The sequence below is a fragment of the Aquila chrysaetos genome, chromosome 3, assembly GCF_900496995.4.
Source record: "Aquila chrysaetos chrysaetos chromosome 3, bAquChr1.4, whole genome shotgun sequence".
Classification (NCBI taxonomy): Eukaryota; Metazoa; Chordata; class Aves; order Accipitriformes; family Accipitridae; genus Aquila; species Aquila chrysaetos.
In genome coordinates this window covers 73,483,830-73,498,877 of record NC_044006.1, presented here as the reverse complement: position 1 = coordinate 73,498,877, position 15,048 = coordinate 73,483,830, and the positions used below count along the sequence as shown (strand labels likewise).

Sequence of the window (15,048 nt, the reverse complement as noted above, 5' to 3'; positions counted from 1 at the left end):
AAACAGTTCTGCCATCAATAAGGATGACTTGTTTCTTCTATGACTCTTTCAGTGTCCATGCCACTTAATGGCTGGCGCTTGTATTTCTTGGGATGAAGAAGAAGAGGAAGGTTAGTTTGGAGTGGGGTTTGGAAATGTGCAGTAAGTGACTCTTCCGCTAGCTGAATGATTGAGTGGCCTTGAGCTTCCTTTGAGCTTCTATAGGAGCAGGTGCTGTCATGACCCAGACTGGACAGACCAGGGAGTTGTGTTTAATTAGAAATTCCCTCGGGCTAAATTAAGGTGAAACGACACCAAATGATCAGTTACAAGATTTTATTCATGACAAAAGCAAACTGAACTGGGGAGGCGTGGTAGTAGGTGGCAGGGTTTCTCACAACAGGAATTGGCATAGGACTACTTCTGTAAACCGTGTGACCATATACATCAATTCAGGGAATAAGGAGATCCCTCCCGTTGAGTCACGAGGTTCAGAGCAGACCCCCTTGCTTTCCAGACTCCTCCTCAGAGAATGGCCCAGGGGTAGCTGGATCCACTCTTAGTCCAGACTTGGTCAACGGTTTATGCCTTGAAACGGATGAGGTGTAGGGATTGTGGAAAAGGAAAGAGAGAAGAAGAAAGAGAGAGAAAAAGGAAGAGAGAAAGATTTCACCGTCCTGGGTCCAGGGTTGGTTCGGTCAGCTGAGGTGTCCAGACAGCTGAGGGGTCCAGTCCCAGTGGGCTTGCGCGCCCGGGGCTTCAGTTTGTGTCCTTTTATCATCTTTGCCCCTCCTTTGGGTGGGCACCTGAACTTGTCAGGTTAATGAGCGGTTTGTGAGCCTTTGGGCTTGGGGGTTGTTTGTGGAGTAACTTCTCCTTGTGGAGTAACTTCTCCTTCCCTGCAGACAGGGCCATTGTTTGATCTTTGTATCAGAACAGCTTATCAGACCAGGGAGCTGCGCACCCTCCAGCACGCCCTCCCCCTCCTGTTGCTGATGTCTGAGCTGATGGGCTTTTCACCTTGGTTCCTTGCTGTGCAGGGTTTGTCTTTAAGCAGAACTTGCCCCACCACAATGTTTGAGACATTAACTCTTTCAGTCTCTCACAGGTGCCCAGAGGCTAGGGAATCTGGGACCACCTCCTAGCTCGTGGAGGTGCCATGCTTAGGGTGATTAAGTGCTATATTGATCTTGATCCTTGTATCTCAACATACACTTGAGCCGTGTGGGTGGTCAGGGATAACATGCATGCTTTGCAAACACTGCATGACATTCTAGGTTAATGCAATGGATTAATTTATTGCTGCTACAGGGTACAGAAACATAGGAAGGACCGATTTTGTTGCTTTGTGAGCAAACCAAGTCCAAGGGCATTCAGCTCTTCAGCAGAAGTGCTAATTGCTGTAAAGAACATAGGCAGGAGTAATGCAGTGCAGAGGCGTGGCTCTTTCTAGCCCAGCTGCTAAATTAGGTGATGTTAGTCAGAAATTTATTTCAGTGCTTGATTTTTATATTTTTCCTTGAACATTTTTTGAATGCTCCCAGATCTTTCCTAGACTGCATGTGGGGAAGCTGGAAGGGAAGTACAACATAGCTTATAATGATTCTTACTCACTGGTGTGACTGGGAGTGGAGTGTAAGGAGAGGTGGTCAAATACAGTGTTGTGTACAATTGGTCTTGGACTGTTTGATTTGTTACTGAAGTTGCACTTCTTACTTGTATTGCAACCCACAGTAGTTAACAAACTTATGCAGCGTTTGGTGTGTGTTTGAAAACAGTCTGCTCATGCAGTGTGTTTCACAGCTGGACACTGTTCACTGCTGTGTTTTGCTCTTACCTCTCTTTTTCTTTGTGGGATGCTGATTGTGTTGCTGCTGTTGCTGATCCTTGAAACAGTGGTGTAACATCTGTGTCAAAATAACCATGCCTCAAGCTTTTTTTCAAGTGTTTTCTTGTTTTAAGGAGCTATTGGTCTAAAAGGCTTTGAATCTCCCTTCTGTCCAGCAAACTCTGCTTCATTTTCATGCAATTAAAGCTGAGTTAGCTTTCTTTCATCAGATGTTTTTTTTTTTTCCTCCATGCTTTGAGTAGCAGATGATGTGGGTTGTCAGCTTAGTGGTTAGGAGGAATGTTGAATGGCAGAGATGGGAACATAAGCTATGGGGTATTTCACATTGGGCTTTCCCAGCTGGGGGGGAACTGCTGCCTGTTAGTTCCTAGGGTGATTCAACAGGAGATGGGTTCAGGAAGGAGCATGGGAGGTGTGGTGTTGCTGCTCCTAGGAAGATACTCCGAAGTCTTCCTAGTCCAGAGACTGATAGGACTGGACCTGACAGGTCTACACATGAGGAGTGAAGTGAAGGTACTACTCTTCCACTGCTATGGTCAGAGAGCAGTTAAGGAAGCCGAGGGAACAAGTTTAACTGCAATAAAAAACCCCGTTGTTTTGAATTTCATGGAATTAACCTGGGGAGCTTGCTGCCAATAATATGGAGATCAAACATTGCATGAGATTAAATAAATCAACCTATAGCTGAGAAGGTTAAATTAGATAGGATTTAAAAAAAGGATTATGAACTTCCCTGGTTTAAAGCATAAGCCAACTGTTAACTGCCCTAGCTTACTCAGAAGTCTTCCCTCTGGGCAGATAATTGTGTAACTGCTTGTTATAGGGTTTTACACCTTCTTTTGAAGACTTGGACAGGATATTGAACTGGCTTTGATCTGTCAGAGTAGTTCCTACAAGTGGATTAAGCAGACTATAAGGTTGTTGGGAACAAAGCAGCAGGCTGCTGTAGAAGTAGTACAGACGTTTCATCCATGCCTGTCATTTTATGGGAACTGCCATTATAAATCCATTTCCAGTCCTGAGGACCTTCACACTTGCTCCAGGGGAAAAAGTCTGTAAGTGTCAACGCCAGAGAGTCCAATGTATAATGTGTGGCTTCTGCATGGTTATTTGATATGCTATGTAAAGTGTTTTCTTGCATGATGGGATTGCAGCTTTACAGAAGACTTAAACCTAAGCTGTGTATGGCTTGGTTGTACTGTTTCTCAAAGCAGCAACAACAGAAATCTTAATTACTGTGCTGGTTGAAGGTGGGGATTTTTTTGGAGGGTAAAGTTCAGTATGAACATTAAGGTAAAGGTGGGTGAAATCCTGAACATAGAATGTCTTTCTACACTTGGAGTGGATGAGTTATGAGATGGTGCATGTAAATAATTTTACAGAGTTTGCAACTGACTGTGTGTACTAATCACAAATTTGAAGCATTGTCAAACTGTAAACACTGGGTATTGATCTGAACAACTATAAGGGCCAGTGATATGTTAGTTGGCTAAGCGGGTAAAGCTGGCTTTGCTTGTATCTGAGATGAGTCAGTCACTTGCCCGGTCACTTTGTGGCTGAAACCAATAAAAAATGGGCACCTATGCATTGCTACACCGTAGCAGTTTTAAACATCTGCTTCCTTCAGTACCTTGTCACTAATACTGCGGACTTTGAAAGAGGGGATGACCACTGAATGATGCTGAAGAATAGCCATTGAAATGGGCAACTGCTGAGTGACTTGCCACGAGGGTGGTTTGTTCCCATCACCGAAGATTAATTTATGGATGAAAACTTTATATCCCTTTCAGAATTGTGTCTTTTCCACTGTTGCTCTGGGTGGGCTAATCTAACGCCTTTTTAATTCTGGCAGTCTTATCTCCTGTAGCCGCATTTTGAGGTAAGGAGTTGAACTGGATAATCTAGACATGGAATTTGGATCAGAATGTCTGATTTTGAGCTCTGTGCTTTTCCCCATCTCCTTCAAAAAATGCCTCTCAAGTTGATTGTAGTAGGGGAACATGGGTGCTTTTTCTGCTGATGTTTAGAAAGGCTGATGAATTAATATTCTCAGTTTTACAACCTTTTAGTTAAACCATTAGAATTTCACTTGCAGCAAAATCTGAAGTTATGGCTGCCTGTAGGAACAGAGCTCTAAATCCTACTTTAAAAGGATGAAGAAGAGTTCTAATGCCTTATACCTCGAGATTTCAGCTACAAGTTAAGTTCTTTGCCAGCCATAGTTGGAGCATTGGTGTATTCAAGGGGGAGATCACATCTGACCTGCTTTTATTTTCCCCCAGGCATGCTTTCCCTCCCCAGTTCTCTTACAGTCATGATTGTCTTCAAATAGGGTAGCCAAGTTGACAGCTTTCTGGATTCCTCTGAACTTGCAGGTAGCCACATAAAAGCAGACTGCTGCTGTGTTGTTGACGTGAACTCAAGAGATACATGTAGGAAGTAAAACTAAATAAAGCATTATTTTCATCCTTGTATTTGAGAGCAAGTGTCTTTGAAACATGCCTCAGGGGCAGATAAACATGAAGAGTAAAAGGTGATAACGTGAACAGAAAATACCAGTAAGAAAGTTCAGCTGGTCGCTTAAACACAGCCTTGCCTGCTTTGTATCTCTGCTCCTATTAACTCAACTTCAGTTGTATGTCAGCGGGCAAATAAATGCACTTCCAAAATAGCAGATCTCCAGAAGTATGTCTGACTTACAGGAGACTAATAGGTTTCTTATGATTCTAAATTATACTTCACAGCAGTTTTATTAGTGTTTCAGAAGCCTTGAAATGCTTCTTTTATTGCCTGCAGAAGTACTGAAAGCATTCATCAGAACCCTTAATGGAAGACATGGAGGCCTTTATAGCTAATCCCAGTCTATTTGCTTTTGGTATTTGACAGTGCAGATATTTTTAATATCTAGCCCAGGGTGAGCATGTAACCATCTCCAAACCATTGCCTGTGTCTAGACATGTTTTTATCAGTAATTCATTCTCCATAGCTGAGCAGAAGGCAGTGTAATTTATGGATCCTGAAATGGGGAATTGGCAGTAAGGCTCATAACTGAGGCCATCTAGTGTGAGGGGTGTTGGTGTGTAAGCAACTGGATGGAAGAGCTGTCTACCATCTACTGGATCTGTGGATAGTTTGAGGGCTCTTTATCAAGTAACCCATGGCTGTTGGCAGAGCAGGAATAAAGCAACATTTCCAGCTTAAAACCTGTATATAGCAGCCCAAATAAATTCTGATGATTAGCCTGACATTATTACAGAGGTGTAGAAATCGTTGAGATTTTTATTAGGAGTCTTCCAGTGTGGTCTTGATGCTAGTCAAAATGAGGGGAGCAGAGTTGTAACTTGGTTATTTCTTCTTTGTGTAATTTCGGGATAGCAGTCTTGTTAGGGAGGAGGTAGGGAGAGGAAATCTTTGCCTGCTATGACTTTGTCATGTTTGAAGAGCAGCCAACTCTCTGAAAAACTTTGGAAATAGTATTAAAGCTGTGCTTACTACACACGGAAGGGCTGTTGCTGCATTTTATCCCTTCCTGCTCCCTTTTTCTGTAAGTATGCTTTGAGCAGAGCTCCCTGGTGATCCTTGACTGGGATTCCTGCCTTAACTATAGCTCTTCAGACCTTGCATTTGTACTGCCGTAGCGCAGACTGTTGTATGTATGACAGAATTGGCTTGGTTTCAATTATGCGAGGAAGCATTTTAACCACAAAGCCCACTGTGATTTGCCACGATCAGTTGAAACAATTGTATGTGTTTAGCTTCCAGGATGTTGGTACCCATTATGGGGGTGAAGAGGTATGAAGCTTTGATGTAGCCTGGTGGGAGATTAGCCTAGAAAACTATTGAAAATGGGGTGGGGGTCTGTGGGTGAGAGGGGAAAGTCTGCCTGACTGCTGCTCTTTCTTACTGGTAATAATGTAAAAACACTGGAATTGTGATGCAATTAATTATTCAGAGCTGTGCTACACTGTGTGAGAAATGGTTTAATCTGCCTGTGTTACACATCCACTAGCTGATGGAGGTGTTTAATTGCATAGATCGAGTTTGTGATTATTTATTTTCCCTCTTTGTGCACCAAAGCATATGATGGACTTGAGCTTTTTTTTTTTTAAACTGTGCTTCGCAGCTGGGGGAGCAGACTATGGTAATGAACGGGAGAGGAAGTTCTTGGAAAACAATAAAATACTAACTAAGCATCACAGAATGCCTGCAAAATGCTGTAGTACAGAGCTGCTCGAATGGCAAAGATCTGATCCAGGTCTAGGCTCTTAACTAAACTTGGTCCAGACTTTGTCTCACTGACTCCTGAATTCTGGTGGGATACACTAATATGTATAAAATATGCAATGTTTGTGTATATTTCTTGTACTACTCTCTTGATCTCCCAGGGAGCTGGTTCAAAATATTGTGAGTGGTCTATCTAAGAAAAGATAAAAACAGCTCTTCTAGATCATTTCTGAGTGGTGGGTTTGGGGCAGGTCTGGCTGATGGGATGATTAACCCGTCGGTGTCCTGCTTGCTTTTTTCCACTCTGGTGTCACTTGTGCATGTGTGGTTTGGTTTTTTTTTTTTAATTGTCGGAGAGAAAAGTTAGGCACCTGGATTTGCTTGCATGTTTAAAAGGAAAAAAAAAAAATCTTTAAAATTAATTTAAACCTTTAGGCTGAATGCTAATTTCAGGCTCAGGGACAAAGATTGTGTCAGGCTTATGGATCCCTTAACTAGGGACTCAGTCCAGTGCTCTGAGCAAGTCCAAAATGATCCTAGGGTAAGCGCATGAGTTCAAAACTCTGAGCCTAATGAGTTTTGAAAGGTTGTGTGAATCAAAAGTGTTGCACAAACCAACACTGAGTCTGACCTGTGTATCCATGGCCCCACTTCTCATCCATCCCCTGTTAGGAGTTTGAAGCAGGGAAGTAAAAAGAACATTTTTGTTGCCAGCTTTGTCTGTCGAGGTTTCTTCACAATGCAAGAAAACCCCTAACTAGAAGGCATTAGAAAACTCCAAAGGTGCTGATTTATTTCCTTTTAGAAAAATAGCTTGATACAAGTGAGTGCTTGCAAGGAAGGGAGCTGGAGCTGTCAGCACGCAAAGGATATTGTTTCAGGCTGTATTTATTTTCACGGAGTGGTTTTTAGTCAGCGAGTATGCTACACTGAGGTGAATAGCCTACTCCCTACTCTTCAAATATCCGTTCCTGTTTAGAAGGGCTCTTCTTTAATCTGCTTATTGGAGTTTCCTGGAAAGTTGGTGCTTCTGGGGAAAGCAGAAGGAGGAATTAATTGTGTTTGATTCCTCAAATGTACCTGCTCCCTGAAAAACAATACTGAAGTGGATAATTCAACATTAGCATGTTTCTTTGTAGCTGTGATCCCCCTTGGCAAGGGTTTAGCTGGGAAAGCAATGTGCCTTTACACTATACTTAGTCACAAGCAGAGCTTTGCATATGAGCAGGAGAAGTATATGCTGCATCTGTGGGGTGTCCTAGACATGGGTGAATCCTTCTCAGAGCTTTCTGTCATACTTTGGTACCAGGGAGGTCTTGTGCTTAGAGGGAGGAAAGGATCAGGGTGTGAAGGGCCCTTGCTCTCCTCCTTCCCTGTGTGTTTGGGATTATGGCGCTCGGCTGAGTCTGTGTCATGGGAAGGGGGCTAACAGTGAAAAGTGGCATCCACGTGTTCAGTGAAGGAATGCCTTAGTTGAGAGCAGAAGTTCAGGATATCAGGGGATGAGTGTCTGGCATGGGTGATGCTGGAGGGTACAACTTGACAGGTTGGGGGGCTTGGCTGAAGCTACCAGCTTGGCTGAAGCACAAAGACCCAGCTGGGTGTAGTGCAGGGTGCCAGGCTTGGCTTAATACATGGCTTTTGTCTACGGACAGTCAAGGAACTGCGAGGCTTTCTGTCCAAACTGGTGATTTGTGCTTGCATAATGAAAAATCAGTCAATGCTTTCTGTGGTGTTGTTCTGCTCATAACTTGGAAAACCTCAACCCTTAACCCATAACCAAATCTAAGAATAAGCACAGTCAAAACTCAAACAATTTAACATCTGAGCATATTTCATATTGTATGCCATCTGTAGTAGCTAACAACTTTCTAATCTTGAACTGATTTCTCTTTTCCAGTATGACAAAAGATATAGCTGTCCTTTGTGCCTTCAACCTGATTGAGCTAAGCCATCTGCTTTCCTGCTGGGAAGAAACATTAGGAACAAGAGGCCTTTTTTTTTCCCAGAGGCAAATATTTCCCTTTCTCATCCAAATGATAGACTTCAACAGATTAAGCATCTGTTGTGTAATATCTCGCTGAAAGGAGTCATCATGAACTTCTTGGGTAACAAACTGGTGTGAATTTTCGGGAATATTCTGCTGTAGCTCCATGCAGGTGTTTTGGTTACGACCACTTTGTTGCCCTTGCCAAGGGGTTTTTGGTCAGCTTTTTCTTTCTTCTAGACAGATGGGAAGAGTACCCTAAAATACCTTTGGGCCCTAGTACAATGCAGGCTGAGTGTTAAGAGTATTTCTGGATTTTCTACTTATAGGTTCTAGGTATAATTTTTCTTTGTACCTTCTTTGAACGCTGTGTCTTGAGGAAGATAACTTCTGTGCCCAAGGAACAGTAATAACTGGGTCCAACTGCTAATACTTTATTTGTCTCTGCAGAAAGAAATTCAAGCCATGAGTCAGTGCCATCACCCCAACATTGTATCTTACTACACATCGTTCGTGGTGAAAGATGAGCTTTGGCTGGTGATGAAGTTACTTAGTGGAGGTGAGTGATCGAATTTCTTTACCCTAAAAGACAATGTAAAATGCTGTCTTCCTGTAATACCCTTTCCCTTGTTTACCTCCTAAGCTTCCCACTTGTGAATTAAGGCATTTCATAGAATTGTTGGAAAAGACCTTTAAGATCATCAAGTCCAACTGTTAACCTAGTACTGCCAGGTCCACCACTAAACCACGTCCCTAAGCGCCACATCTACCCGTCTTCTAAATACCTCCAGGGATGATGACTCTACCACTTCCCTGGGCAGCCTGTTCCAATGCTTGACAATCTTTTCCGTGAAGAAATTTTTCCTTATATTCAATCCAAACCTCCCCTGGCGCAACTTGAGGCCATCTTCTCTTGTCCTATCGCTTGTTAATTGGGAGAAGAGACCGACCCCCACCTCACTACAACCCCCTTTCAGGTAGTTGTAGAGAGCGATAAAGTCTCCCCTCAGCCTCCTTTTCTCCAGGCTAAACAACCCCAGTTCCCTCAGCCACTCTTCATAAGGCTTGTGCTCTGGACTCTTCCCCAGCTTTGTTGCCCTTCTCTGGACATGCTCCAGCACCTCAATGTCTTTCCTGTAGCGAGGGGCCCAAAACTGAACACACTACTCGAGGTGCAGCCTCACCAGTGCCGAGTACAGGTGGACAACCACTTCCCTAGTCCTTCTGGCCACACTGTTTCTGATACAAGCCAGGAAGCTGTTGGCCTTCTTGGCCACCTGGGCACACCGCTGGTCGCGTTCAGCTCCCTGTCGACCAATACCCCCAGGTTCTTTTCTTCCAGGCAGCTTTCCAGCCACTCTTCCCCAAGCCTGTAGCGCTGCATGGGGTTGTTGTGACCTAAGTGCAGGACTTGGCACTGAGCCTTGTTGAACCTCATACAATTAGCCTCGACACATCGATCCAGCCTGTCCAGATCCCTCTGTAGAGCCTGCCTACCCTCGAGCAGATCAAGACTTCTGCCCAGCTTTGTGTCATTGGGAGACTTACTGAGGGTGTGCTCAATCCCCTTGTCCAGATCATTGATAAAGATACTGAGCCCTGGGGAGCACCACTTGTGACTGGCTGTCAGCTGGATTTAACTCCATTCACTGCAGCTCTTTGGGCCTGGCCATCCAGCCAGTTTTTTACCCAGTGAAGAGTACACCCATCCAAGCCTTGAGCAGCCAGTTTCTCCAGGAGAATGCTGCAGGAAATGGTGACAAAAGCTTTACTAAAGTCTAGGTAGACAACATCCACAGCCTTTCCCTCATCCATTAAGTGGGTCATCTTGTCATAGAAGGAGATCAGGTTAGTCAAGCAGGACCTGCCTTTCATAAACCCATGCTGACTGGGCCTGATCACTTGGTTGTCCTGTATGTCCCATGTGATGGTCTCAAGATGGTCCGCTCCATAACCTTCCCTGGCACCAAGGTCAGACTGACAGGCCTGTAGTTCCCTGGATCCTCCTTCTAGCTCTTCTTGCAGGTGCGTGTCACATCTGCTAACTTCCAGTCAACTGGGACCTGCCCAGTTAGCCAGGACTGCTGATAAATCATGGAAAGAGGGTGGCTAGGTGAGCACTTCTGCCAGCTCCCTTAGTACCCTTGGATGGATCCCACGACTTGTGTGTGTCAAAGTGGTGTAGCAGGTTGTAACCATTTCCCCTTGGATTATGGGGGCTTCTTTCTGCTCCCTGTCTTCCAGCTCAGGAGGCTGGGTAAATATTAATAAAATAAATGTTTCAAATAAATATTTGAATAACAATATTTAACTTCAACCCATTCAGCTCAGAAATAGCTTCTCATGTTATGTACATTAGTAGTATCACCTAACTACATGTTGGTGCTAGCTTTTTTTCCCCTCCTATTTTGTATATTTGATAGTATTTCGTAGAGTTATTTTGTATTTTTTTGCTGAATGACTCACTTGAATATTTGAAAACTGGAGTGTATGACTTCAGACATTGACTAGAGAAACTTCAGTGCAGGTGTAGTAGTTGAAACCATCCTAAGCTTCTAGAAAATAAATCTCACTATCATCTTCTCAAATGATGGATCTGAAACAGTGCTTCTCAGGTCATGTTAGCAAAAGTTTCTTCATCTTGCTCTGTAAGCCTAGGATAAGCTTTTGAACTAGAGAAGTGTGCAACTAACTCCACTGAGCCCAACCATTTCCACTAGCTTTATCGTGAGAATTGCAACTCCTCTTGCAAGGCTGGTTCCTTGACCTTTTTCTCACTTCCAGGTTGGAGGCCTGCATGGTGCTGATGGCTTGTTGGTAACCAGCCATTCTATTGATTTTAACTTATTTACATGTTGGCTGCCCTTATGAGGAACTTTAAATCACCTGTATTTTGGGCAGAGCTACTCCTATAATGTCAGTATATGGCCTTAAAAAGGGAGGAGAACATCAGTGTGGGTGCAGCTTGATTTGTATAGTGTCAATCCTTAGAGCTTGGATTACTTTGCACACTTGTTCTAGTTGACAAAATAACTGCGAATACTTGGGGCAATTCCAAATTACTGCCTAGTTAACACAGAGCTAGGGAAACTTCCCCTTTCTGGATTTATTCTCTGACACTGGAGAAACACTTTTTTTTGAGAGAGAGAAAGAGAGTTTGAAAACTTATCAGTAATGCTTTATTTGATGTCATAATATTTTCCAGGATCCCTGCTTGAGTTACAGTCGAGACAAGAAATGGAATCAAGTTCTGGATGATAACACAGAAGACAGGCCTAAGATTTAGCAACAGTCCTTAGGAAGACTTGATTTTCCTGGCACCCTAGTGAAAATGAATTGAAAGCTGAAAAAAACCAAACCCTGTTTTCTTGCTTTTTAAAAAAAAACCTTCTTGGATTCTCTGTTCTTGGCTTAATACTGAGGACTGTAAAATGCCAGAAGAAGATGTGGAAAAATCTGGCTAAACCTGTTGGCTTTTTCCACAAGAGCTTGACAATGACCATAAAACATGTGTCTTTGAAATTCTTTAGAGAATTTTAGCAGTTCTCTTGGGGACAATGAAATTTCATGCCAGCTTAAGTCTGTCTTAAAGGTTTTTTAATGTCTCATGTGCTCATGTGTCATTAAGCAATAGCCTCTCTATTCTTGGAGGGATATATAACAGGTCATTAAAGATACAATGGCTGTTTGTGTGTAGAAAAGAATCCCTTGCCAGCTTAGTGCAAGTAGTTTTGCTGTGTGTATAAAAAGTGTATCTATGGGAAGGTTTCCACAACATAAGGAAATAGCATTTCAGGGGTGCAGGAGAGGCAGCAGCAATGTTCTTCGCCTTTTTCAGGGGAGTACACAACCTCTTTGAAGAAAATGCACAGCTGCCTTAGCTAGTGTTTTCACAGTGGTTTTCTGTCAGAACCAAGTCAGGATTAGGCTCATCCTTGAAACTCCAAATGTTGTTTCTGTTTGTCCTCATTTTTGTGTCGTTTTTTTGTATGTACACTGGGAAAAAATCAAACTATGGACCATCTTTTCATATCAATGTACCATAAATGTAAAGACCACACTGGAATATTTCTGGAAAAATAATCATTGCTTCAGAACCAGCCTCTTGGTTATGTGAATGATGACCTGCTTTTCATTTAATATTCACTCTGAATGGGCTTCTATGTTATACAGACTGATAATTGACCCTTGTGCAGCTCTGGCATTAAGTAGGGTACTTTCAGTAAAGTAGCGCTATGAAATCTCACTGCTGCTTACTCTGTTGTATATGCTGAAGCCTAGGGTCATACAATAAAAGAGGCACTAGTAGCAGTGTAAACCCACCCGCCCCCCCTAACATTTCTGTGAGCCAGTGTTAAATTTTCTCACTTAAAGTGAATCATTTGGGGTCTGGGGGAATTGCTAAAATAGACGGAAGGACTTTGAGAATGACCTGTCACTACTTTTTATGCAGGAGGATACCTTGAGAGGTATTTTTGAGCTGTTTTCACTTTATACTTTTTTCATGGCTATACTTCAGAAATCTCATTTTAGATTTCATAGGCAAATTCTACACGACAATCTTGAAGATGGGCGAAGAAACTTGTGTATTGGAGCTTTCTGACTGAAGAGCTTTTTCATTCATTTTTAATGAGGCTATTTCCAGTTGTTTTTAGGCTGAGTGATTTATGTAACAAGAGACACTTTTAAAACTGCTTCTCATTTCTTTCAGCTTACTTATCAGTAATAAAGTGGCTAGTTTTGTGGTCATCTGTCATCCAGTGGGAAAAATAATGATCTGAGTTTCTCAACAGGAAAAACCTTTGAGCTGTTTTTATAAACCGGAAAGGAAAAAAAATTAACAGGCTGCAGCCTAGCTCTTCTATTCCATCTAACTATTCAGAGAGCATGGACTGAGACTTGTACATCCCAGTAAGCACATATGAACTTTTTTGATGTCCATTCTGCATGTTGATTGTGGCTTTTGTACTTGAGAATTTCTTCTGGGTAAAAGTTCAGGATCTTTCTGCTTCTCTTCCATCAGTGTCAGTCTATGCTGGCATGTGTTTTCAGGCTGAAACTAGTTTTAATTTCAGCCTACTTACACTGACCTTATTACTTTGATAAACAGCCCACAAGACAGACTGGTCTGTAATGCAAGCGTTTTTGTTGTTGTTGTTGTTGTAAGTGCAATTTAATCTATTTTCTGGTTGCAGTCGTTTTGTTGAAATCTTAACATAGTCATATATGCAAGTATTTTAGAAATGTCTCTAAGGGAAAATACTCTAAATCTATGAAGCGTTATTGTCTGATAACAGTGCCTTGCTCCTCTGAGCAGCCAGCCGGTATGCTCAAAGGTAGCTTACTTGCCTGACCAGCATTGTTGCTGAAACTGAACTATTTGTCTCTGCTTTGCAAGTACTGTCGTGGTGGAAGATACTGTTTTCCATCTTTGAAAGCCGTCAGCAGCAAGGAGGTAGCGTACTGTTGGGGAGTAACACATGAAATGCTAATCTGCATCAGAGCCAAGTCAGACAGGCTGGTTGAAGTCACTGCCGAAAGCAGTTTGAACTGGCAGATTTGACACTGAAGCAGATGTAGAGCGTAGTTGTTGCTGATGGCAGAAATGTGGCTGTGATGATGTCCAGCTGGTAGTGACAAGAGGTGCTGGTGTGTCCAGTTACTCTGGCACCCTCATTCAGATCTGGTGATGTGTGCCTGAGTCAGGTTTGTGAAGTATCTGCTGTTTCTGTTCCCTTTGGTAGAAATTTCAGACCCTTTCCTCCAATGACGAAACCGCTTTGTAGGGATCTAAGCTTAGCAATGTCAACTTGGCACCCCAGCCTTTTGGTCCAGTGTTACTCCAAACTAAACTCCCAATGGCTATTTCTAGATGACTGCTGACCTGCTCTGTGTCCCGCTGGCATTTCCTTGTCGTGAATTTTACTCATGCCTTTTTAAAGCCATCTGAAGCCCAGTCCCGCTTTCCAACTCCTGCGGCTTTTTAGTAGGAAGAGGAGCAGCTGTCCTTTTGTTCTTGTGCTTTTTCTGATTGTGACCTGTGTGCCCCTCTAAATTCTCACTGCTTTTAACAAGAGCTCTCATTTCACAGGTGACCCAAGGCCGTGGCTAACTCTAGAAAACAGTTGCTTGTATGAAACAGCTGTCTGTGGTGGCTTGCTACACCACACAACAATTTTTACTGACCTAGCCTACAGCAGTTGAGACCTCCAAAATATTTTTAAACTCTGTAAATCTTTTAAATATTGAAACATTTCCAGATAGGGCTCTTGCATCTTCTGCCTTCTTGAAGACTCCTAATTAAATCTAAGGAGATTACTGTATTGAAATAGTTAAACCTTTTATTTTCCCAAATTTTTTCAGGTTATGTAATCAAGCTCTTACTTCAACCTTTGATCTTGATTATCTGATGAAGTGCTTGGCCAGCAGTTCAGTCAGACCAAAAGGGAGGTATGGCAAGTCTTAGGTCTCCACCAGGGAGATAGGACATCTTGTTCTACTTCCGCCATGTTAATCTGTGATCTGGCCACTCCTAATTCAGCAATGAGTTATGATCAAAGCGTAAGCCACAGGTTCATAGAAATCCTCGTGTTTATGTTGAAGTATTTTTTAGGAGAACACTATGCTATTTGAGTACATCTGGAGTGGTTTTAATTTTATTTGTAGAGACACAATTTCTAACAGTTAAAGATGGGCTAAGTCAGAAGCAGGAGATGGTAGGGACTGTACATGATTGCAGAATGCGGAGTGTGTAGATACATTGCAACTCCCAGCTGTAATAGGAAGAGCATGAAAAAAATAGTTTATCTTCAGATTTTCTCCTATAAATGTCTCAGTCTCAACTTTAATAAGCTGTTTTGCCCCCTTTATTGTATCATCTTTCTTCCTGCCTTAATCTTGTCATATTTCTTATGCATCCATGCAAGTGCTCTCGAGGGAAGGAGGCAAGAAACGGAAGTTTCCTTAACTCTCCCTCTGTACTGAGGTGGTTTATCCAGGGTTAAGAAAC

General features: G+C 42.6%; 1 protein-coding gene across 2 annotated transcripts in view; it reads left to right on the top strand.

Annotated features, from left to right (window-relative positions):
* The window catches only part of OXSR1 (oxidative stress responsive kinase 1), a 95,014-nt gene that overhangs the window by 21,630 nt on the left and 58,336 nt on the right, over positions 1 to 15,048 (top strand). For both annotated transcript variants that reach the window (XM_030008433.2, XM_030008432.2), the window contains exon 3: positions 8,490 to 8,598. In XM_030008433.2, the coding sequence (XP_029864293.1) occupies positions 8,490 to 8,598 (109 nt within the window). The remainder of the gene's footprint in view (positions 1 to 8,489; positions 8,599 to 15,048) is intronic.